Genomic DNA, 23,471 nt, shown 5'->3' with positions numbered 1-23,471 from the left:
TTCAGTTATATTTAAGACGTTTCTCTGCTTCTCGAAGAATAAACAGCATAGGCGTAATTTTAATCGAAATTCACGATTAATTTATCAAACAATACTTTTATTATTTTTAAAATTTCTTATTTTTTAAGGCAATTCTGCTGATTATAGTCGGAATTTAATGGGAATCATTCTGATCTTCGCGGGAAATCATAACATTTTGATATCCAATAGGAAAATGTATAAACTAGGGATTCCAGTTAACGACTATTTTGTCTTTAGAATAGAAATTTTCCCATTGGAGCAGATGTTAAGTCGAATTTATTTTTAATATTCAAATATCTAATTTGATGCAAGAGAAAATAATAAAAAAAAATATATATATATAAATTGTTCAATTTTGTAAATCAAATTATCGATTAAACAAGAAGAATTCGCATTCGTAAAATTCTCGATTAATAATATCCAATATGCGACAACCTATCTAGTGCGTGAATCTAATGCAGACGACGTGGGATGACAAGATGGCAGCACTGAGGAGATCTCGAGGAAGATATATGGAGATTTTCCCACCACTCGAGTTCGCCAGTCGCCATAGAATCCGCAGGAATTCATTCGTGGAGGTGCTCGATGAAATTCGGGTGAGTTGTTCATCCCAGTTGATACGTCCCGATACGTTGCGAGGTTTATCGTACGACGTTCCTCGACATCGTGGATGCGTGCGTATCATAGGAATTACCGCCGTGACCGATCATCGCAGAAGGTCCGACCGAGGTTTTGCGGTTACATGAAGCAAGACCGACAGTCTCTCGTCGATCTCGTGGTGTCGTGCAACGGAAAAAAGGGATTACGCACTCTGACAGTTCGCGCGGACGTGTCGAGTCGATGTGTCACCCAACTTGACTCCTGACCGCGATCGGGAATCGAGTCGACGTCGCTGGCCGTGGCTACTTAGTCGCAACAAATTTCAAGATTGTCATTCGATTCTTAGCTTCTTAAGACAGCTTCTTTGTTCGTAGGTACCACCTTACCACCTCCGTCGTTCCAGACAATGTCTGTCTCGCGTGACAGACGACGGATGGCTCAGAGCGACGTGGCTGAACCGATTTCTGCTTCCACCGCCTGATCGAAGGATGAGAGAGTAAGATATTTTGAACCAAGTCACCATTTGCGGTCAAGATGAGTGGCGGATCCACGGGTGTAGCCGATCTGTTTTATTTGTTGGAATCGAATAAACTTGGGGAGGTCGAAGAGATCAAGAAAGTATTCCATGATCATTTGTTATGCAGTAAGTATGTCTCACATATGTCTACTGGCATTAGATATAATTTGATTGTTTTTAAATTACATTGGGTCATCCATAGCAAAGGACAACTGGTTGGTAAATGGATTGTTTGATTACTATCTTTCTACAAATTCTTTGAGGACAGCGGAAGTATTAGCGGGAGTAAGAGATCCGCATGATAAACACCTATTAGATCGTTTGTCAGATATTCTTTCAAAACCTGGCAATAGTAGGCAGAGAATACAGGCACTCACATTGCTTGGGCATATAGCCAGACGTCAGCCTACTTGGTTGTACAAGTTAGCCAGCCATGCGTTATTCAGAGATCTACTCAAATTACTCAAGGTAACATATTTCCTTGTTTTCTTCTCTCATCAATTCATATATTCATTTATGTGTATACAGATAAAATGTTTACCATTAATTCATCAATCTTGTACAGATGTAATTCTTTTAATTTATTCTGATATGATCACGAGTTTCGGATGCGTATAATTTATACTGTATATACATAAATGTTATATATGCCAATGATTATTATGCTTGACATGCATTGATTAAGAACTTTATATTTAAAACATAATAATTGGATCTAAGAATAATTAAACATCGCAGAAAAGATGAAGTATATATACAGTTTTACAAGACTGTATTTTTCAAGGTGGAGGCAGATATATTACCGCTAATGAGTGCCCTTCTTCTGTTAGTAATGTTGTTACCAATGTTACCTGCTGCTCTAGGGCCATATCTACCAGAAATATTTGAGGTATTTGGCCGCTTGGCCTCTTATTATCATCATCATCAATCGTCCTTACTTTCTCCTTCTACCCCTTTTACTTCGACTACAGCACCAAATGTTATCGACAAGGACCATATGTACCTCATACATTTGCAGGTAATACAGTCTACATTTAATAAAGTGTCAAAAGACAAACACACATTAACGAAAGATTATTTATCATGTAATTTGTTATAGGTAGGATTATACTGCTTATTTCATAGACTGTACGCGATGTATCCTTGCAATTTTATATCATACCTGAAACAACAGTATGTTCAGCGTGATCAATTGGCTACATTTACTCATACTATTAGACCCATGTTAGATTCTGTGCGTATGCACCCTTTACTCGTCACAGCATCTAAGGATGCAGAAATTTCAGCCACTAGGTATATATATATTTTTATGTGTTATATATATTTTATTAGTATTTTTTAAATTGCTTATTGTTTATAATTATTTTTTTTTCATTGTAGGTGGAAAAAGATGGAACATCATGATATTGTGATAGAATGTAGCCGTTTTACATTAGACAAATGTCGAGAAGAAATCTTAGGCGTTAACTCTCGGTGCACGCCACCCCTGGGTCAGTATTATTTATTTTTGTACGTACATCTTTCTTTTCTCTAAAGAATGCAATAGGAAATAATGTTCATGGATCTGCAGATCAATCTTCCATCACTTGTGCGCCAATAAACATCTGCGGCGGAGTAACAACTACGGAAATTAGTAATGGAGAGAATGAAACATTTTGGTCACCGAGCATGACAGTGCCACCACATAGCCCACCGCAAAATGCATCTCATGAACCACGCTCTGCTCCGCCAACGCCTAATAACAATAGAAGCGGTACTTCCCCTCCTGAAGCTGCTATAGAAGCTACCCCCGAAACAACTCCTGTCAAGGTATATAAAAAAAATAAAAAAATTATTTTTCTTTCTACGCTCGAAATCAAACACTACATTCCATATAGGATCTACGAAAATTATCAACGAGACAACCACCTCTGGGATCTAACGCAGTGCGTGCTTTGGGTAACGCATTGGGCAACGGCACATCATCACGGCCAGCAACGCCAACTCCTATAAATTCCTCTTCGGCCTCGGGAGCAAAAAGTACGGATATCTCATCAAACACACATGGATTTCTTTCGAATAGATTAAATAAAATTATGACAGACAGACAAAGTGTTATTCAGTCGCAAAAATTACTGAGTAATAACGAAGAAAATAGTAGGTTCCCAGAGATGGCTTTAAGTCAAAACGGAAAGAATGATTCTTGGCAAGAGGATCAAGAGGTTTGAGCAATTTATTATTAGTATTTAATAAATATGAAATTTATACTTTAGATAATAATTTTTTAATATAGGTACTAGAAATTGTCAGCTCGCATGGAAATGGAGCAGTTGAAATGCCAAAGTATGTTGAAGCGCAATCTGATACACGAAACGAAAAGAGCGAGTACGGCACTCTGATCAATTTATCGCAAAAGATTTATCAACTTCGATTATATTCTCAATGCCATCTCCCAGTAGAAGATACGAATTCAAACGTAACGCACAAAGTGAAGTATCGAAGAGTTTAAAGATTTTACATGTTTAGCATTACAACGACAATGAAAGGAATGTTTGTATTCGCAGATTCGACACTCCAGATCCTGCCCGGACATGAAAATGCAGAAGAATAGCTACAGCGAAGATGTAACAGATCAGGTGTCAGCAGGAACGAAGAGACACGAGGATATTGGTACTCAAACATGTAATCTATTTCCATACGAACATCTGCTACTAGGAATGTTAGATCAGAACAGCCAAAACGTTAATCAAGAAAGTTCTGATTCAAGAATGTCGCCAATCAGCATGCTGGATCGATATATCGAGGCTTGCACAAGAGCGAATAGCTTTTCTAGTAAAACAAGTAAATATAGAATAATGTGTGTATGGCTATAAGCGAATGTCTAGTGAAATGTGGTTGAAATATTAAGTTTTTCCAGAAACAAATGGCACCAGGCAGAAACAGAAAAAGAAAGGGGAAGAGGATTCGGAGGAAGACGGAGGAGAAGACGATGGTGTAGATCCAACTTGCGCCAATCAGTTACTTCAACTCATGCAAATGCAACTGTTATTCGAGCGACAGCGTCGGGAAGTTCATGCTGAACGTAATCGACGTTTGCTTGGTAAATTACGAGATTCACGAGCTTCAGAAGAACACAATCTTGCTTTGGTTCGTTTCTTTTCTTAATAATATTTATTAAGTCCCTACCAAATAGATAAATCTAGCATCTTTTTTATTTTGCAGACCGAACGTTTGAAAATGATCGAGAGGGAAGTGGAAGAATTGAAAGCGCAATTAGAGAATAATAAAAGGGAAGCACATCAAGCTGAGGAACAATACAAAGAAGCTATGCATCATTGGCAAACTAAAGTATGATTTTTTTTGAAAATATTTTATTTATCTTTATAAAAAAAATTGTAAAATATTGGAAGACTAATCGCTTATATTGTGCGTTCAGTGCGTTGAAGAGCAACGACAAAGTCAGGCGTTCAAAGATCGCTTAGAAAGTTTAGAATTGGAATTGAAAGATGAACAGAAGAAGACTGCCGAAACGCAACAACAGCTTCGTTCTGTTGAGGCAGAACTTTTCAATGCAGGACATCAGCTTAAAGCAGCATTAAAGGCTGCGGATCGTGGCAAAGAACTGGAATGCAATGTGGACACTATGCAAAAAAAATGTGTGCTTTTAGGAGAGGTAATTTATTTTGATTTAAAAAATTGTTTAATGAAATTTTAAATTGAAAATATTTTTCACATGTTGACAAATTAATATTATTACACGTTACGAGAATAATTATTTTTTTTTTTCTATAGGCGCAATTAAGATTGCAAGAAAATACAAGTACTCTCTCACCAGTAACCAAGCAAGAAACGGCGCAAATACAAAAATCGTATACAGAAGAGTTAAACAGTAAGCACATAAAGAACAGATGAATTGAGAATGAAATTTTTTTCGTGAAATACATCTCACAAAAACTGAAATTTTTGCAGATATTCGACGACAGTTGGAATCGCGAACATCGCATTTGGAAGCGTTGAAAACTCGATTGAGCGAGTTGGAAAATAAGGATGCGCGTAAGGAGACGCAATTGGTAAATCTGCAACGGCTCCTACAAGAAACGAAAGAGCAACATGCGTCCGAATTGGAAGCTGTTGAATCAAAGTATCAAGCGCAAGTAGAAATCAATCTGCTCCTGGAAGGTCGTATACTCGAGCTCCATGGTAAATTGGAAACTGCGACGGACTCAAATACTTCGCCCATGGGTAATCCTGCTTCCTCGGCATCGCCTAAAGAACGATCTCCACCTCTTTCAACTAGCCTAGCTTCGTCCAGCGAAGGTAGCCTTGCGTTCATTCATCCGGGGGCCGGGATTATCATGAATGATTGCTGCGATACCGCAACGGGTGAGATACCCAATTTGCAAGCTATGATAGAACCTATATCGAGTACCAGTCAAGCCACTTCACCATTACGCTCCAACATTCAACAATCATCGACGCCGAAGCAAGATTAACACTATGGAAATGTTTACCGTAACATAAATTCCTTGTATATCTGCTGTTAAGCGATATACGGGATTATTATCGAAGATTATACGCAAATACGCCGCGATCGTTACTTAGTGTTGCGGCACGAACGGAAAGAAAGTTATTTGTAGCTTTTTATCGATAGAATAGACGAGATTCGTAAGGAAGACAACGTGATTGCGATCGAACAGACATGCTAAGTTTGTTAGTGTTGGTATATCTCCGCTCTTGGAAAAATGAATTCACAGAATAAATGGTTGAGATATTTTGCTGACCAATTTGATAATTTTTACTCTCAAAGCGTATCATCCTGACTGATATATTTTTAATATTTTACTTATACTTTTGCCCGTCTTATCAGCATAGTCTGCCAAAAATTATCCCCCATTTGATAGATCTTTCAAATTAGTCGCTTAATGAAAGTTTAGTGTATATACCTATGTAATTGCATTTTTGTAAAATTATTATTAACTATACATGAAAGCATGAAGGTGAATATTCAAAATAGATCCAAGAAAAATATACATAGTCTAGAAAAATTATATATTACGAAGATGATGTATATATACGATATATACTTACATTTTTATACACATATATTTTATACATATAAATATATAAAATATATATATATATATATATATATATATATATATATAATACTGAGTCTTTCAAAGATAAAAAGACAGAATATATCACGATGAAAGACAAATATTTTTAGCTGTACAAATGCAATGAAAAATCAAAATGTTCGATTTCAATCGTGCAATAAGACTGTCATCCCGTTTGCATTGATAAATTAATCATTATAAAATAATTTTGCTAATAAGTTTGTAATTCTTGACTTATTGTCATAAGTATAGCATCGTCTGGATTGGCGTAATTTGCTAGATCTGAAAAAGAGCTAGGATGAATATATAGATTATCAATTATTTTCATTAAATATATAAAAAATAGGCGACTATTTACAGCTACGCAAATTAAATGCAAATTCATGCAATATACAGGATGTCCCACAGTAACTCACAATTTTGTCTTTAACATAAACTCTACAGTCTTTGATGACTTTTCCAATATTTCTAAGCGTGACAATATTTGAAGTATGAAGTATAAATTGAAAAAAATAGTGCGTTTAATTTTTCTCATTCTTATTTATATATCCACATAATCGTTACTCACGATTATGGCCTCGGTATAGTGGGTAAGCTTTTAATTTCCTCAACAAGAGTTCCAGCAACCAAAATATGGCTAGCCATAAAAGTGCACCTACTGAAAATGTTCTCAATGCTGTAACTCCTCCATAAGAGTCCATTAATCTGCCACATATAAAGCTACTTCCTGCCACTCCTAAAATGATCAATGGAAAAAAAAACATGCCGAGAGAAATTAGAGAATATGAACAATTTTATATAATATTAAATTAACTAACCAATTCCTTCGAAAACAGCACCAATAAATCCTTGCATAGTGGCTTTTGTACCGGACGGTGTCACTTTATCTCCATAAGACACCATTGTCGGCCAGCATAAACCAAACGAAGGTCCATGAAGTAATTCAAGAATTAAGAACAACCAGACATTCGATATAATGCTATATGCCATGAATCTATGAGATTAAATCAATTGTTTTTTAGCAAGAAACGAATAAATTGTAGTGATAACTCTGTAATACAAGAAAAAGATATAATCGTATAAAAAAAAAAAAAAATAATTGCTCACCTAATTGCATAGATGAGCAATACGAGACTCATGACGTTAACATGACCAAGTTTTTTCAACACGGTGCCTGACACAAAGTTGAAGGGTAATTCCCCTAGAAAACACTGAACTCCGGTCATCAAACCTTGCAAGGTCTTAATCCACTTGAAGTGAGAGCTCTTCGCTAAGTCCTCGCTATACCAGAACAGAAAGTTCCAAATGACTCCTGTACACATCCCGGCACCTATGCACCACCAGGCAAACACCAATACTCTTCCTTCTTTGATTATGTTTAATAGTTCCCGCAATAGTGATGGCTCATCCGTGGAACATTCCGGATTTTTCTGTAATGATACTTCCTTCTCCCATTACCTGCCAATTTTGCATTCTTTTGATAAATAAGAAGTTTTTTTTAGTGCTTAATCTTAATCACGATCAATTTCTCACAGCTATAGTATTTCTTTATGAACTTTTTTTTGTGAACTTTTACCTTTTTCAGTGTTGCGGACACTATAATGTCAGCAATCATGGCTACTAACATAATATAAAATATACAAGTGTAATCTTTTTCGTATTGTCCTTTGCTAGCAAGGTCTATCAGATAGCCTGAGCTTATACCAAAAATACCAAAACCAATGCTGCCCCACATCTTTTGTTTCCCATAATCATTCCTTCTTTCGTGACCTGAAATACATAGTTTAGAAATAGCTGTAGTTTAACGATGACTGTTACTTCTGTAACAGAATAAATACAAACCAAGAAGATCAAAGCAGATAGCATCAGCTATGCTAACTACAACAGCCATTCCGATCCAACTAATGATAGCTGCCCATAGAAACATATAGAATTGGTATGAGGAATGTCTCGTATCACTATTCGAGTCCGTTGCTTCTTGTAGAAGATGATTGAACGCACTGTTATTATGGCAAGTGGCCATGCACGAAGTTCTCAATTGACCCCCGCATACCGGGGCGTGTATAGTACCATCGAAAAATGTGCGCAGTTTCACGGCCACACAATTTTTCGTCTGCAAATTATTTTTCACAATAAAAACAAGTCTACATACAAAGAGGCAAATAAAAGAATTTATAATAAGTTTTTTACAGGTAAATCTTGATACATGTCGAATTTTGCATCAAAATCGAACGTGCCATTTGCAGAAACATTTCTGCCAGACAGTTCTAGGAAGCCATGAGATGTTCTTTTGCAAGACAACTATAAACATAAATTTGCATTAGTTATTTGATATAAAAGCATAATTATAACAAAGGAAATTGTATTTGTACATACCTGACAGACTGTAGTAATATGGATATTTTCTAATATCACTGCACTTAATGCTTCCTCTGAGAATTCTGTCTGTGGACAAATCTCTAAGTATGACAAGTCATTATCACAGAGAAGGGTGACTTTCGCACTTCTGTCTATTCCAGGAATGAAATAAATAGAGAAAAATGCTATTGCCAACACAGCTTCAAATATCAAGAAGAAGGTTTTGTGCAATTTGAACTTGTCAGCCAAACTGCCAAATAATGGCTTCGCAATTAGACCAGAAATTGGTAATATTGTATATATTGTACCAACTACCGTCCTGGAAAAGCCCAATTGTTTTCCAATCGTTGGCAAAAATTGTACCATTGGTCCCGTCGCTATAAATAGTATAAGTATAATTAATGCAAAACATAAAAATTTATTTTTTGAGATTATCAAAGAAAAAGAAAAGTTTCAACTTACCAGCATTGTAAAGAAAATAATGTGATTTTATAGGCGCTAGTTCTTTATTTATGTTTTGTAACATGATTTAGATTTGTAGTTGGTCAATAATTATCTTTATATCCTTGTATCCTTGTGCAGCTTATCTGCAACAAAATAAAATTATAATAATGCATATTATATGCATATTATACATCTTGAAGCAATATTAGAGAAATAGAATCGCTATCAAAATAATATTACGATATATTACGATTAACGCTACTCTTCTCATTTATAGATCATTTATAGATGCCTAAACTCTAACTTAATCAGCGATCAACTTATCAAGCAATATTTGTAGTACTTTGTTTACACAGAGTTTAATTCTTTGCTGTCTATCACATGGAAAAGATTATTTCAAAATCGAGAAGATAAGAAATCATACAGACGAAATTTTCGAGTAAATGATTCCACCTGCTGAATCAGAATTTGGTTATCGTCCTAACGTCGTGTGGCACACGTGTAATCCACTTTACACTGACATAAAGAATTAAGCTTGAGATATATGAAATGAACTTTGAGTGCTTATGCGATCTCTTCTTCCGTGAGGCTGAAACTCAGAGAGAGCCAAAATACCTCGTGATCAAATCCGCGGGCTAGTCGAGAACTCCGGAACAGTGCATCGTCCTCGCGCGACGCTCAGTCCAGATCGTGACACGCGATGGTTGAGTTTTCGCGGATCAGCCTCGTCGTACCCGTCCAAATCTCTGCGTGTCACACTTGACGCTATCGGATGAATCACGGTGAGCAGATAAGGCGGCTGCGAATAACGCTTCGAATCCAACGATCTTCTCTTTCTCTGTCTCTCGCTCTGTTTCTCTCTCCTCTTTCCTTCGTCTCTCGGTGATCCGTTACGCAACGGAAGGTTTCTCGACGCAAGCACGTCGATTGCGAGATGATTTCGAGCCTCGGCCTCGTCCCTTCTTTTTGCGCGTTTTTGCGCGACGCTGCACAGTCGTGCCGCCCAATTCGCGGCACGCTCGAACACGCGTTCGATACGCGTCGGTTTCAGCTTACACACTGCTGTCAGCTGTATTGTTGCCGGGCTGGTGGCTGCTACGTCATCGCTCGCTCCTTGTTTACACGTTGCCGCTACGTCATTCATGTATGAACGATGATTGTGAGAAAATTCGTAATTTTGTCTTTATTGTAAAAACATTCGTTCAAGTATGAAGAAATCGTAATAAATAGAAAAAAAGGAAGTTATGAAAAAAAAACATGTTTTTTTCATATATTTTTGACAATCCGTATGTTAGTGATAAAGATGCGAATGAAAATTGTTACAATCGATAAGAATAAAATAAAAAAGTATAAATTTGATTTAGTTAATCGATTCATATGGAATATCTTGATAACAAATATGATTTCCCTATCAATTCTATTTTATAAATTGAAGAATAATAATAATATCAAATCTATATTTCTACATACTGAAAATAAACTATTTCAAACACAAAGAAGAGTTGCATCAATGCAGATAAGTGCTATCACAGTGTTGACCACGCGAATTTTGTAACAAACTGCGCTTTAATATTTGTCATAGATACATTTACAATATACATTTACATTATATATATGTATATATTTATAAGTGTCAATACCGTTTCTCTCCTGACGATACTCTGCCCAACGATAAAGATGAGTTAATGGGTGTACGATGATAGCGGCGTATTATGGTATATTCCGTCTTTTTTTTTCCCCGTACATGCTTATACACATATATATTTTCTGCTGGTCTCTCGTTACACTATTATACGCGCCTCTCTCCGAACAGAAAAGAAAGAAAAAAAGAAAAAAAAAAAAGAGAACAAAAAGAAGACCACCATTTCTTCTCCATCGCATCGCGCGAAATTTAACTCCGGTTCGCGACCGCGATCCTCGTCCCTTCCCGGGTCTTTGCACAGTATCCCTCTCGTTACATTGAGATTCCTTTACATCGAGCACATCGTCTTCTACGCGAGATATGTGTTTTATTATGTATATATACAAAGAAAGCCTAAACTCTCTTACGTGCTAATCCTTACGACGCTAAGTAATCTACATAACGTACACCAGCAACAGAGCGCGCTCGATTATTATTTTATACACAGAAATCCCCTTCGGTTATTCCTATCCGGGAGTCTTTCTTCTACGATTCGACGTTGAGTTAATTATTATCCGGACCGAATGGAAGGATCAACGGAAAAAGAAACCGAAACGGCTGGACGACACTCGGCGAATCATGGACCCGAACAGCGATGTGCTACGGAGAGAGGACGTCCGTCAGTGCTAATTAATCGCAAAAATCGAAGATTGCATAATTCCATCTCAATACGCACGCACGCACGCACGCACGCACGCACGCACGCACGCACGCACGCATGCACGCACATGTACATATTAATCCGCTCGCGCGTGCTCTTGTCGACACAAGAGATAAAACGTCGGACAAAATGCACTCGCGAGTAATTTCCTGCGTACATCATTATACATATTTAAACATACATATTACGTGCAGATGTATGATGCATTCCATGTGCGTAATTTCATCGCGAATACGTATTTCATCCGATGACGCACACAGAGGAACTTCCGATAGAGACACGCGATCGATCCATCCTCGGCGCTAACGACCTTAGAGCTATTGTATCTGCCGGTTAATCTTGCTTTAGAAAACTATCAAAAATTCCTATATATCGAAAGTAGACTTGTCCCTTATGTACATATAGAAGCTAGGCTTCTCCGCTTTTCGACAAACAGTGTAAAAAGTGGTCAAACGGTTGCGACGGTTGCTCGTAAAAAGGAAGCTGCGGTCAAAGAAATCTACGAACGGTCATTTACCTAATTCCGTGGAGAGGAAGCCTCGCAGGTTTCGGCGTTACGGTCAGTTGCGTAAAAATCAATAAAAAAGACAAGTCGCGAGGAGGATGTCCTTTGTGAATTGAAAAAAAAAAAAAAAAAAAAAAAAAAAAGACAAAATGAGGCAGAAAGGGCATGCTGCTCTCTCGCGCGCTCGCCAAGAGACTTTCGATTGACATTTGACGATGCGACTAGTCCTTTAGATCGCTCCCCCTCCGTCGCGGTACGTTTCTAGGTCCGTCAGAAGACTAATCTGTCATCATCGAATCACGGATCGATCTTGCAGTGATCTTAGTGGCTAAATCCAGGACGGTCGGTGATGATGCGGTGGCTGAAGAGCGTAGAGCGAGTGGAGGTACTGTTGATAGGCCGGGTCCACCGTGAGGTTGGGCCCGTGAGGCGTCACGTAGGCGGACATCGGCGGCACATAAGCCGCAGCTGCCGCCGATCTCTGGGCGGCGGCGACGGCGGCGGGCGAGTGGAACAACGGATGAGGCGGATAGTTCCTGGGCGGTGGTTGATTGCCGAGTTTGTTGCAGGCAGTCGGTTGGCCCGAAGCGTTGCTCACTGTCGGCGCTCCCACCGGCTGCTGTTGCTGTTGTTGTTGCTGCTGCTGCTGCTGTTGCTGTTGCTGCTGCTGCCGCAGGCTCATGTAGTAGCTGGTAGAATTGCGGAACTCATCCGTCAGAAAGGCGAACGCGGCCGCGGCGGTGGCGTCCTTGTCGTAGGGGAAAGGCGGCGCGTGGCCGGTGCTCGCACCGCTGCTAGAGGCGGCGAAGTTGAAGGCGCTACCCGGTGGGACCGTCTTCAACGCACCGATGGATTCGGCCGCGGTCGCGGCGGACGCGGCCGCGTACTGCGGAAACGCGGGCATTCCCGCTGTCTGCTGTTGATCGGTGCCGGCCGTGACGACGGTAGTCGTTACGGCCGTCGCCGTGATGGCTGCGCTCGGTTGAGCGTCCTGCTGCTGCGGATGCTTGCTCTTCCGACTTCTCTTCGTCTTGGACTGCCCCATGGCGGCCGGTATCGCGGTGGATGTCGTCCGCACGTCGCTCTCGCCGGCTCGTCGCGATATCGTGAGAATACTCTGGCTGTTCTTCGCTGCGCTTTGCAAAGTCTGCAGCAAATTAAGCTGATCGAGCTCGCCGGACGCAGCGCCACGACCATAAGCGGACAGGTGCTCCGATTTCGTCCCAGGCGGTGGACGTGGGATCGTCAATAGTTGCTGTTGTTCTTTACTCGGTGCTCGACTCACTAGTGCTCCGAGGCTGAGTCGCGCGTACGCCGAATTGGTCGCCATCGAGTCTGCCAGACCACCGACGAACGGCGTGCCGTCGAATTGATTGACCGGTACGGCTTCTGGTTGCGGGATCATCATCGGCTCGAAACTCGGAAATTGCTCCTGGCTCGGACGCGTCATCGCGCTCTCCTGCGGTAGACCGCGCGTGCTGGATTCGCCGTTGGAAGGCGGCTCATACGCACGTTTCTTCATCGGAGGAGGATTGCTGTTCGGGCTACCGGACGCGGCTCCACTGCCACTGCCGCTGCCACCGCCGCCGCTGCCACCACCGGTGGATTTGGAACCGGCATCGAAATAATGCGGACTAGGATACACCGGTCTCGAATTCGATGGCGGTGGCGGTAGCGAATAGCCGGACGGCTGGAAGCCACTTGGATACAGCGATTCGTGAGCTGTCAAGTTCTGCTGAAATGATAACAACTGCGTCTGATCCGGTGCAGGCGCGGGTAATTGTTCACTGCTGCCCGACGACGCTTTGCTGAGGAAGCCACGCGGTTGGATTTCGGTGAAGTTGGTTCGTGATTCCTGCGGTGCCGATTGCTGCTGCTGCTGCTGCTGCTGCTGCTGCTGTTGTTGTTGCTGAGACTGACCGCTGTGTCTCGAAGCGGACCTCTGAAGTTCGACGTTGGGAAAACTATTCGGGTACGTCGATGGATACTGACTTGGCGATTGATAAATCTGATGATTCGCATTCAGATTCAACGATTCCGATTGAACAGGGAAATTCCTCTGTTGATCGCTCGTAACAGGTTTCTCGGAAGCGTTAGACTTCAGATATTCTGTCCGATGTTCAGATTCATTCACAGACGACGATATTGTAGGTGACTGTTGAATGTACGGGGGATTTTGCTTAAAGTCTTGGGGATAAGTTGCAGACTGCGCCGTAGCCTGAGCAGGATACTCCTCCGAATTTTTCGATGATTGAAGCTGAGAATAATTAGTGGCCTGTTGCGGAGAAGATTGTGGGTAACCGGGCGATTGTTGCGATGGTTGTACGGGATTGCAAGTAGGCTTCTGCTGAGGCGACGATTGCGGGTAATTACGTGATTGTTGAGGCGATGGTTGCGAATAGTTTATCGCTGTCCCTGCTGCCGCTGCCGCTGTCGCTGTCCCGGTTGTTTGCTGAGGCGACAACTGTGGGTAATTCGATGATGTTTGCGGTGAATGTAATGGATGTGAATACGTTGCCGGTTGTTGGGGAGATGACTGCGGATAATTGGTCAATGATTGCGGTGATGACTGGGAGTATGGGCTATTTTGTGACGATTGTTCGGAGAACGAAGATGGTGCTTGCGGTGAGTGTTGAGGGAAGGTTTGAATCTGCGAAGGTTGCGAGTAACTTCGATCATGTTGCGGAGTTGGGTACGAATTCGGAGGTTGAGGTGACGGTTGCGAATAGTTAGTCGGACGCGTTTGCGGCGATGACTGAGGAGGGAAACTCGGCGGCTGAGGAGTTGGTTGCGCGTACGCGTTGGGTGGCTGAGGCGAAGGCTGAGAGTAATTCGCAGGTGGTGGTTGCGGCGACAATCGACCGTACCCAGCGGGCTGCTGAGGCGAGGACTGTGGATACGGAGAGTGCTGCTGCGGAGACGGTTGTGAGTAATTCGGTGGCGTTTGAGGAGAGGACTGCGAATAGGGGGAGTGCTGCTGTGGAGAAGCTTGCGGATAATTGGTAACTGCCTGCGGAGAAGGCTGAGAATAATTAGTGACCGCGTTTTGTTGCGGCGATGGTTGCGAGTAGTTCGGAGTGGATGGTTGTTGCGGCGAAGGTTGCGAATAATTCGACGGTGGTGTCTGAGGCGACGGTTGAGGATGATAAACCGGCTGCATCGCTTGCGGAGAGTGTTGGGGATAAACGGGTGATTGATTTTGATTGCTGGCGGGTAATTGTTGCGGGAAGCGTTGTGGTGACACTTGCGGATACGCCTCGTTGGTGCTTTCTTGAGGCGAGGATTTCTGGTACGGTGACTGGTACGGCGGTTGCGCATGTACCGGTGGATAAGCGGGTGGTGGTTGGTCGTAAGACGATGGATAAGCCGGGGATAGTGGATGGTTCTGCGGTGATGGCGTGGGCGGTAATTGCGCGCTGTATCTCGGCGGCGTCGCATAATAGGGACTATTGTAAGGGCTGCTCCCAGTCGATAATGCATCTTGATAAAATCCCGCGCCTCTAATCGGCTCGGTAGGAGTTATCACAGGCTGGCACTGTGGAGAATGAGCTGCACGTGGTGCCGGTGGCGATTCCTGAGAGAAACTAGATACTGATTCACTGACACTGCTACCGCCAGTGCTCAGACGTCGTTGTCTACCGCAAAATGCCTCCTGCGAATCACTGTCCTTCTTCATCATTGTCGCCTCTTCCGTTTCCTCATCTTTCTTTTTTGATTTTGGCGCTCCAAAGGCTTTGAACCAGGCACTCAAATTTGGTGTGGCAGATTTCGGTTTTTGTGTTTCTTCTGCACCAGAACGAGCTGCATCCTTTTCCTCCGCTGTACTTCCTGTTGTCTTCGTAATTTCCTTAATACTAGTTTTTTCCTCCTTAACATTAGATGTTTGAGCTGTGGTAAGAGAATGGTCCTCCTCTTCGTCGTCGTTCGAAAAATTGGGGTTGGGTGACGATACCAAGCTTTTGCAGATCAATTGGATAGAATCTACATTTTTTAATACGGTGCCTAAACTGAGTTTTGGCTCTTCATCATTATCCTTATTCGACTGATCGTTATCACTGGTAGGGTATGTCGTAGTATCATTGGCATTAGTGTTGGTCACATTAAGTGGTTTCTTCAGAAGTAAATTTCCTTTGCTTTTACCAGGTTGCAAACGATCGATTGTACGTTGTATCTTCTTTGGTCGATTCGGTCCATGAGGACCGAACATCTTGATGGAATTCGGTCTCTTTCTTGTAGCTTCTACCTTCGATCCTGAACGACTGGATTCGATGGGAGTATGAAGCACCGGCGAGTCACTGCCAGAGGAGAATTCCGAAAGCCTGGGCGTATCGTCAAGCCATTTATTAATGTCCTAAAACATTGAATAAGTCAAATAGTATACAAATAAAATCAGAGAAAAATGTTTCAACTTTAGAAATTTAATTGTCTTGTTTTGACAATATAATTTCTCGAAAAATATATTTAAATATATCTAACAGTACATATACGCGCAGAATTAAATTCTAAAAATGTTACGCCTATAATTGATTTATATTTTATAAACTTACATGAAGTGTTTTCTCCGTTGCTTGATTTAATGCTTGAATTGTAGCATTTTCTTCCGCTCCCAATCCTTTGGTATGCTTAGCGTGAGTAATCTTCTTATTTTCACTGACTTCCGAATCATGTTTCTTAATTACATCGTCCACAATTTTATCTTCCTTCGTACTTTTCTTCGATTTTGATCGCTTCGCACTGTCTTTGTCATTATCGTGGAAAGTACTACTGTTTGAAGGCACTTTTTTTGAATAGACATTATGAGTGTCACTTTTCACCGCTTTCCTCTGTTTTTCTTTCTCATTCTTCAATTTTTCCTCCCGTCTTCTATCGCTTATCTTATCTTTTAAACTATCAAGTGAGTCTACGTCTTTATTACCAATAAACGTAGAGAGCTTCTTGGAAATGTGAGTATGCTTGGAATCTAAAGCACTTTCTAATTCTACATCTTTGGAATCTGTTTGACTTTTTAATTCGCCATTCTTTAATTCGTCATTCTTTTGTTTTGATTTCTTATTTTTTTGTTTTATATGATTCTTATCGGATTTTTCATCAGCCTTTGTTATAGTCTTTAAATTCGTCTTTTCCTTTTTACGATTTTTTTTCGTTTTGACATGAGAAGATTGTTTTTTTTCCTCCTCGAATATTGCATCATTTTCTTCCACTTCTATTTTTTTTAGTTTGCTTTTTTTCGCGTTGTCTGTCAATATTCCAGTTTCTTCAAGCTCTTTCTTTTCTATTTTTCTACTTTTACTTTTCGCAATTACCGGAGGTTCGTAATCTTCCTCGAAATCTTCCTTCCGTTTCTTGTTCTCTTTCGTTTCTTTGGCAGATCGTACAATTTCTGTATCCTTTTTTGGTTGATGTCGCTCCTTACTTGCTTTTTTATTTAATGTTTTTAATTCTCCCGGTTCCTTAGATAGCTTTTTGGTTTTAAGTAAACTATTTACATCGACGTTTTTTCTTCTCTTTGACGCTACAATACTAGTGTTAATACTAGATATTGCATCTTCACTTTCTTGATCCTCCTGTTCTTCTTCATCTTCATCCGACTCTTCTTCTTTTATCTTTTTGCCTTTTTTCTTCCCTCTTTTCTTCTTTGCAACTTTAATACTTTTATTCCTTTTTTCATCTTCGTCTACTTTTTCGTTATTCTTGGATTTTGCTTTACCCTCAGGTTTATATGATTTAGATTTTTTGGTCGATTTCTTCGAACGTTTACGTGCATTATGATGTGAAGAAGATAAATGACGTGAAGGATACAATAAAGATGTAGGCGATCCCGCTAGTGACCGAGGAGATGCAGGACCTTCGTCACTGGATGTTTCTGACTCCAAATATCGACTCACGGCTTTATCAAAAGCTTCTTTAAGATTAATCGCCATTTCCGTGTATTCTAAAATTTATAAAATGCTTTGTAATTTTTTCCAATGCATATAAAATCACTAGAATTTTACATATGTAAATATAATAAAAAATATGCCCTATAATAAATTTTGAAACTGAATAAAAGCATTACAAACCGTTATCTGAGCCATTGTACTGTCTACAATTGTCAACGATAAGTCGAAAATCACGTTTAAACTGACTTAAACTTTTATAAGAGCCGCCTTCCAATTTCTCTTCCATAGTGCTGAGATCCATTGGTCTTCGCACCACACTATAGTATCTATAAAAATTATTCACACAATAATGTTAAAACTTAAATGTTAGGCATAAATATTAATAACGATTTTAAGATATGTATGAGCTAGCGCGCGTACCTCGGTGCATACTCTTCGTCCACAGGATCAATAAATGGCCAAGCATCAACATGATCCTTAACACTTTCAAGAACTTTGTGCATGCCAACACAACGTTCTTCCTCTTCAATACCGAAGGAATAGCCATATTTGTAGCCATAATTACAAGATACGTAATTACCATCGCCATGATTACCGATACCCTTCTTTTTTTCCAGATCTTCTACCTCGTCCCTCGTGTGAATTACAATCTGGCCGACAGCGGAAGCTAAAGAATTGTTTGTTTGCCGCCCCTTTTTCTGGACCGGCGGAGTTGGTAACGGTGGAGTAGTCTCCTCCTTAATGTAAGCAGATTTTGAAGCTTGCGTCCCTTTTTTAGTCCCTTTGGTCGTTTTAGTCTTGATCTTGGATCTGACCATGACTGCATCCATCTGAGTAGCAGGTTCCTGACTGCGAAGCACTCGCGAGCTATTACGTTGTAATAGCTTACGCCGTTGCTGCTTCTCTTTCAGATCGAACAATTTCGGTATTTCTGGCATAAAGTCTTCGGATAATGTACGATAAAGTTTACGTTCGGTATCGTATTCCTAAGCAAACGAGCATAAATGTATTTTTACTTTCACAAAACAAATCACACTTTATATATATATATATATGAAATAATCATTACCGAATCACGAAATTTTTCAACTAATCTGCTCCAATCTTGTTGGGTGAAACACACAACTTGCCAAACACTCTCTCGTCCCTCGCTGTTTATTAAACCAGCTTCCTCCTTCTCTTCCTCTTCCTGTTCCTCCTTCGCCACTCTGTTCCGTCGTTTTTTACGCTTTTTATCCTTTGGCTTACTTTTCTGCTTGTGTGAGGCACTGTCAGAAGTATCAATATAATCCTCCCGGTACAGTCGAGTGCCGTAGAAGTACCAATAGGCAGAATTCTTACGATCATGTCCCAAAGGTTCGACTCGCAGACTATCCGAGTCCAAGTTGCTCAATGACTGCTCCTATTATTAATATTTGTTTAATACTAATTTCTTTAAAAAAGACACATTAATTGTGATGATTCAATACATACTACGTCTTCAGCGTCGAGCCTGAAGTCACAGAGTGCACGTAGTATTTCTACTTTTTGACGAAGTGGTAGTAATTCAAAGTCTACGTCTGTATTAAAAGGATTCTCACACTTGTATTCCTGTATAAAAATTTTAATTATATTTTAAGGTCTACAATCTACATAATCCAGGGAAACTTTATAATCCAGAGCTAAGATATACGTACTTGACATTTTTTCCGAAAAAGTCTGCGTAGAAACATCTGATAATTAAAGGTGGAGATGTCATTGCGGGTGTCATTTGGCAAGCAACCCTCCAGTAACTTTACTATCAGTTCCTGAAGCAGTCGTCCTTCAGTACCTCCGTCTGTTAATAGGGCTTCTTCCAAATCCTACAATTTAGCGACATTTAATGGAGATGAGATACATTTCACCATATAGTTACTCGTAGTGAAGTGAAGAAATAAACAAAATGACATATAAGCCAATAAATAATAAAAGATTAAAGCTGAAGCGTGACAGCTGTTTGGCTGCCTAAATGCTGAAGCGATACTAACGGGCTTTACATACACTGCTTACTCATAAGAGAGTTAGCACTTGATTAGATACCTCAATATCAAAATCCAGAAGATTGAAGGCAGCTCTAAATAATGAGCAAAAGTGTGCTATACTTGGCACCTCCCACCACGATTGAATGTCTAAAAAAATAAAGGAACAGTTAAAAGTTCCTTGATCTTAATCTTACTATCTATTTGAAAGTAATCGATGCAACTGTATTAATTTCTTAGACAAAGTTATTTGAAATCTTAGATAAAAATAATTAGAAAGTAAAATAGTACTAATTGGTAATAAATAAAAATTTCATGTATCTTTCACGTTTGAATATAATTACAAAAGATTCCCTTTTCGAAATATTTGTATATCATCCTGTTAAATATTTTATTTCATAAAAATTTTTCCTACATTGTAATAATTGTAACTTTGGTATATGAATTATTCAACGTTAAATAATATAAGGGAAAAATAAATAAATAAATCTAAAATTAAAAATATAAATGAGGTGGCTATTAAAAACAAAATAATTACCTCTAGTAAAATAGGATTTCTTTTTCTAATAGATTTCTAAATTTTTCTAATCTAAGCAATAGCTATTTTTATTCTCTTATATATATATATATATATATTTTTTTTTTTTAAAACTTGTGACAAATTACCAGATTTAATTTGATTCCTTCGTGATAATTTAAACATACATTCATACACTTCACAAATTCATCTTCAATTCTGATCACAAAAATATATACAAAATACATAATTATATAAATACATCAACAAGTCAAATTCACAGTTTAAAAAAGTATAAAGTTTTCTTGGAATATACTTCAATAAAGAAATAGACTTTCTTATGTAAATTTTTGGAATGGATATTGCTTGTATATAATTCTAATAATAAATCACAAATATACATTATTCAATTATTTCCTTTAGTTCAAACATTCAAGACTAAGGATTACAATAGGACTAAAGCTAAAAACGTGTCTCGTCGCGAAAGACCGGGATTTCGCATCTGAACCTGCTACCACAAAAAAGACCTGACACACCATTCCTAGTATTGCTCATAGTGGCACAAAAAGAAACAAAGTACAGATATACACAGAATAAATCGAGGAATTCGTGACGTGCGCCGTCCGATGGGATAATCCTTGCCATCCGGAGGGCTAATCCTCGTCATAGGACGACGATCGGCGCGATGATAAGGACTCACCTAGGATCCCGATGAAGGTAGGAAACATAACCCGTCGTGTGGCGGGCGAATCGGGCGAATCGGCGTGTCCAGGGCGGGACACGGGCGGGCTCGATGTATATCGACGTCCGACCGTTCCAAGTGTTGCGGGAGAGTTTTCCGTGTCGTGACGACGGTGTGGGCACGGGTCACTCTTCCTCGGTGGGCCGTACTCGGCGGCGCGGTGGGAGAGCACGAACACGGCGACGACGATCTAAATGCTCCGTGCGTAGCGCACGGAGTGCGCGCGCGACGTGAAGGATTGAGCAAAACAGTTCCGCCGCCCGGCTGCGTATATGGATTACGTATATATGTATACGTATGTATGTATGTGCATGTGCGTGCGCGTGTGTGTGTGTGTATATATATGTATATATGAAGCCCGTATCTCAGAAGATCGGGTCGCACGTCAGCGGTGAACGACACTCGTGTCGATAGTCCTGGTAGGCGCGCGCGCGAGCGTGCGATCGCGGGCTTGCATAGCTCGCTGAACGGCTCGCGTATCGTGTCGTGGCCGTCGCTCGCTCGCTCGCTCGCTCGCTCGTTGGCTCAGTGGCTCACGGGGAGACTACTCCGAGGCGGCGTAACGGCGTAGGGCGCATCCGCGGTTCACCGCGCGGTGATGGACCGCCGGACCGTTCGTTTGTTCGTTCGTTCGTTCGCTCGCTCGCTCGTTCGTTCGTCCGGCCGTCGAACCTTCGGCTGCGAGAGAACGGTCCCTTCTCCCCTCCGGCTCTCGTGCTGAGAATCGGCGGGCTTAGCTCGCCGGAACGCGACCGTCGTGGTGCCGCGGCTCGCGCGCGACCATTCCAGTCGGGACGCGCGGCGCGTACTCAAAACACATAATCACCAGCCGCTCGCCGCGGCGCTCCGCCGTCCACAGGTCTACAGTCCCACGGGTAGCTGAACGCGCGCGCGAACGGAACTACGGAGCGACACTCGACGCCGAAAGCGGAAGTCGGCCGCGCGCGATAATGGATAGAGGCGCCGACGACGCGCGACGCCCGGGTCGTCTCGTTGCGCTGGGTCGCGATGCGATGCGATGCGACGTAATGCGCGGCGTCTCGTCGCGTCGCGAGTCTCTACGCTCGGTGATACCAGTCGCGATATTACGCGACTACCGTACGCACGTACGCCGTAAACGAACGACACACGGGCGCGGACCAGCGCGGACTATACTATTATATCCAGTAACAACTGCGACCGCGGGCGTATACACCCGTGTTACATAGACGGGCGGCATTGCTGGTTATGTGGCATCCGGGAAAATGGAGGCTCCACAATTTCTATCAAAGTAGATTAATTTTAATTTCAATTTAATTTATTTTTTTTCTAATTCTAATATCTATCTCCAGCATTATAGGCTAGCATTAATCTCGATACAGCGCATCTTCTTCTAATTCTTTATCTTTTTTTAATTTAGCCAGAATACCTAAGGAAAGAATACTTTTATTGGACACTGATAGTAAGATGTAAGCGTCATCCACCAGAATCGGCCAATGGCTGAATAGCGCGGTCTAATAAATTGCTAAAAATATTGCGCGCTGAATGATGCATTTCTAAACATAGGGCCTCTATCCAGACAAACTTGCATAGCAGCATAATCATATGCATAAGAAAAATTATTCAATTGCATTTCTATCATGAAGACACATGTAAAATGCGATTGAATAATTTTCCTCGTGCATATAGTTGTGCTGAAAGTTTATCTAGATAGACCCACATGGCTGCTATTTTAAATTTTCAAACCGTGATTATTATTCAAATTTTGTCACTCGTGTTTTTTGTGTTTTCACAGTGTTTTCGACTTCAATTAATCCATTCAAGAGCGATTAATGATGTTATTTACTTAGTTATAACTAAACGATTAGACGCTTAATATTTAAAAGGAAGACAAAAGTATATATAAAAGTTGTATTAATAATATTATAAAAATTATATTAATTTAATTTTTATTATAATATGTTAATAACAATATAATTATTTATATTAATATAAATATTATATATTAATAAAAATCAAATTATAACATTACTCTATAAATTTAATAATTAAATATTTTACACATCATTCTTTTATATTTTGAAACAGAATTCATGAATGTTCAGAATTTGAATGCGCATGCGCGATAAGACGATGGGTGGCACCCGTTTGACCATGTCCCGATTGACCACTAGCCACTCACAGCGTTTGAACAGTGGAAAAATTAGGCACCGGTCCTTGTGAGTGGTCAAACGGAACGTTCCCGTTTCCTACGGGATGACAGATGTCTGGAGATTTCTATTGGATCAACCAATCAAATAATAATATTTTAAATTGACCAATCGGCAACGTGGGCAATCGGACGCCACCCGATTGCTACTAATCACCTTTTTGATTTCATCATTCATTTCACGAGATTGCTTCTGCTAGAATATTTTGAAGCGTTTGATTAACTTCAAACACTTCAAAGCATTTGTAGTGAGACTTTAATCGCA

At 40.5% G+C, this 23,471-nt stretch overlaps 3 protein-coding genes across 8 annotated transcripts; 1 reads left to right on the top strand and 2 right to left on the bottom strand.

Moving 5' to 3' along the window:
- Positions 1 to 121: 121 nt before the first annotated feature.
- Positions 122 to 5,901, top strand: Tsc1 (tuberous sclerosis 1 protein hamartin). 3 transcript variants are annotated; one of them, XM_011647919.3, is made up of 15 exons: positions 122 to 617; positions 996 to 1,264; positions 1,341 to 1,606; positions 1,923 to 2,156; positions 2,238 to 2,431; positions 2,519 to 2,628; positions 2,709 to 2,947; positions 3,016 to 3,339; positions 3,411 to 3,605; positions 3,682 to 3,958; positions 4,035 to 4,264; positions 4,340 to 4,465; positions 4,554 to 4,790; positions 4,910 to 5,006; positions 5,087 to 5,901. In XM_011647919.3, the coding sequence occupies exons 2-15, from the start codon at positions 1,156 to 1,158 to the stop codon at positions 5,608 to 5,610; spliced, it is 3,162 nt and encodes a 1,053-aa protein (XP_011646221.2). In that variant the 5' UTR covers positions 122 to 617; positions 996 to 1,155; the 3' UTR covers positions 5,611 to 5,901. The 3 variants fall into 3 exon arrangements, with proteins under 3 accessions (XP_011646221.2, XP_011646220.2, XP_011646222.2); XM_011647918.3 differs by having other exon boundaries at positions 4,026 to 4,264; XM_011647920.2 differs by lacking the exons at positions 122 to 617; positions 996 to 1,264 and having other exon boundaries at positions 1,431 to 1,606; positions 1,877 to 2,156; positions 4,026 to 4,264.
- Sugb (Sugar baby transporter) lies at positions 4,890 to 10,179 on the bottom strand. 3 transcript variants are annotated; one of them, XR_016140715.1, is made up of 10 exons: positions 9,652 to 10,179; positions 9,055 to 9,179; positions 8,611 to 8,969; positions 8,425 to 8,535; positions 8,077 to 8,347; positions 7,811 to 8,004; positions 7,342 to 7,664; positions 7,053 to 7,228; positions 6,651 to 6,970; positions 4,890 to 6,516 (listed from the first exon to the last, which is right to left on the bottom strand). XR_016140715.1 is itself a non-coding variant. In XM_089082668.1 (10 exons), exons 2-10 carry the CDS (start codon positions 9,116 to 9,118, stop codon positions 6,446 to 6,448), a joined length of 1,737 nt encoding a protein of 578 aa, XP_088938794.1. In that variant the 5' UTR covers positions 9,119 to 9,179; positions 9,652 to 10,177; the 3' UTR covers positions 4,890 to 6,445. The 3 variants fall into 3 exon arrangements, 2 of the variants coding, with proteins under 2 accessions (XP_088938794.1, XP_025075553.2); XM_089082668.1 differs by having other exon boundaries at positions 6,803 to 6,970; positions 9,652 to 10,177; XM_025219768.2 differs by lacking the exon at positions 9,652 to 10,179 and adding an exon at positions 9,490 to 9,645 and having other exon boundaries at positions 6,803 to 6,970.
- Positions 10,180 to 10,583: 404 nt separating this feature from the next.
- On the bottom strand, positions 10,584 to 21,136 carry LOC105432915 (uncharacterized). Of its 2 annotated transcripts, XM_011647922.2 has the most exons (9): positions 20,977 to 21,136; positions 19,821 to 19,909; positions 19,439 to 19,603; positions 19,236 to 19,352; positions 18,832 to 19,164; positions 18,183 to 18,748; positions 17,943 to 18,088; positions 16,431 to 17,815; positions 10,584 to 16,234 (listed from the first exon to the last, which is right to left on the bottom strand). In XM_011647922.2, the coding sequence occupies exons 1-9, from the start codon at positions 21,002 to 21,004 to the stop codon at positions 12,212 to 12,214; spliced, it is 6,852 nt and encodes a 2,283-aa protein (XP_011646224.2). In that variant the 5' UTR covers positions 21,005 to 21,136; the 3' UTR covers positions 10,584 to 12,211. The 2 variants fall into 2 exon arrangements, with proteins under 2 accessions (XP_011646224.2, XP_088938775.1); XM_089082649.1 differs by lacking the exon at positions 19,821 to 19,909 and having other exon boundaries at positions 20,977 to 21,132.
- Between the last annotated feature and the right edge of the window lie 2,335 nt (positions 21,137 to 23,471).

Source organism: Pogonomyrmex barbatus, unplaced genomic scaffold (genome assembly GCF_055798465.1).
Source record: "Pogonomyrmex barbatus isolate J1 unplaced genomic scaffold, ASM5579846v1 scaffold6, whole genome shotgun sequence".
NCBI lineage: Eukaryota > Metazoa > Arthropoda > Insecta > Hymenoptera > Formicidae > Pogonomyrmex > Pogonomyrmex barbatus.
The sequence above is the reverse complement of the archived record's forward strand: the minus strand, read 5'-3'. Positions and strand labels throughout refer to the sequence as shown.

Excerpts from the sequence above, each read along its gene's own strand:
- Tsc1 (XM_011647918.3), top strand. The coding sequence starts at position 1,156 with ATGAGTGGCGGATCCACGGGTGTAGCCGATCTGTTTTATTTGTTGGAA. Across the intron at positions 1,607-1,922 it reads ATCTACTCAAATTACTCAAG|GTGGAGGCAGATATATTACC; the intron begins GTAACATATTTC and ends GTATTTTTCAAG. Across the intron at positions 5,007-5,086 it reads GTATACAGAAGAGTTAAACA|ATATTCGACGACAGTTGGAA; the intron begins GTAAGCACATAA and ends AAATTTTTGCAG.
- Sugb (XM_089082668.1), bottom strand. The coding sequence starts at position 9,118 with ATGTTACAAAACATAAATAAAGAACTAGCGCCTATAAAATCACATTAT. Across the intron at positions 8,970-9,054 it reads TTATTTTCTTTACAATGCTG|CGACGGGACCAATGGTACAA; the intron begins GTAAGTTGAAAC and ends TACTATTTATAG. Across the intron at positions 8,005-8,076 it reads TATCTGCTTTGATCTTCTTG|GTCACGAAAGAAGGAATGAT; the intron begins GTTTGTATTTAT and ends TATGTATTTCAG.
- LOC105432915 (XM_011647922.2), bottom strand. The coding sequence starts at position 21,004 with ATGTTTCCTACCTTCATCGGGATCCTAG. Across the intron at positions 19,604-19,820 it reads TTCTGGATTTTGATATTGAG|GATTTGGAAGAAGCCCTATT; the intron begins GTATCTAATCAA and ends GCTAAATTGTAG. Across the intron at positions 19,353-19,438 it reads TTTTTCGGAAAAAATGTCAA|GAATACAAGTGTGAGAATCC; the intron begins GTACGTATATCT and ends ATTTTTATACAG.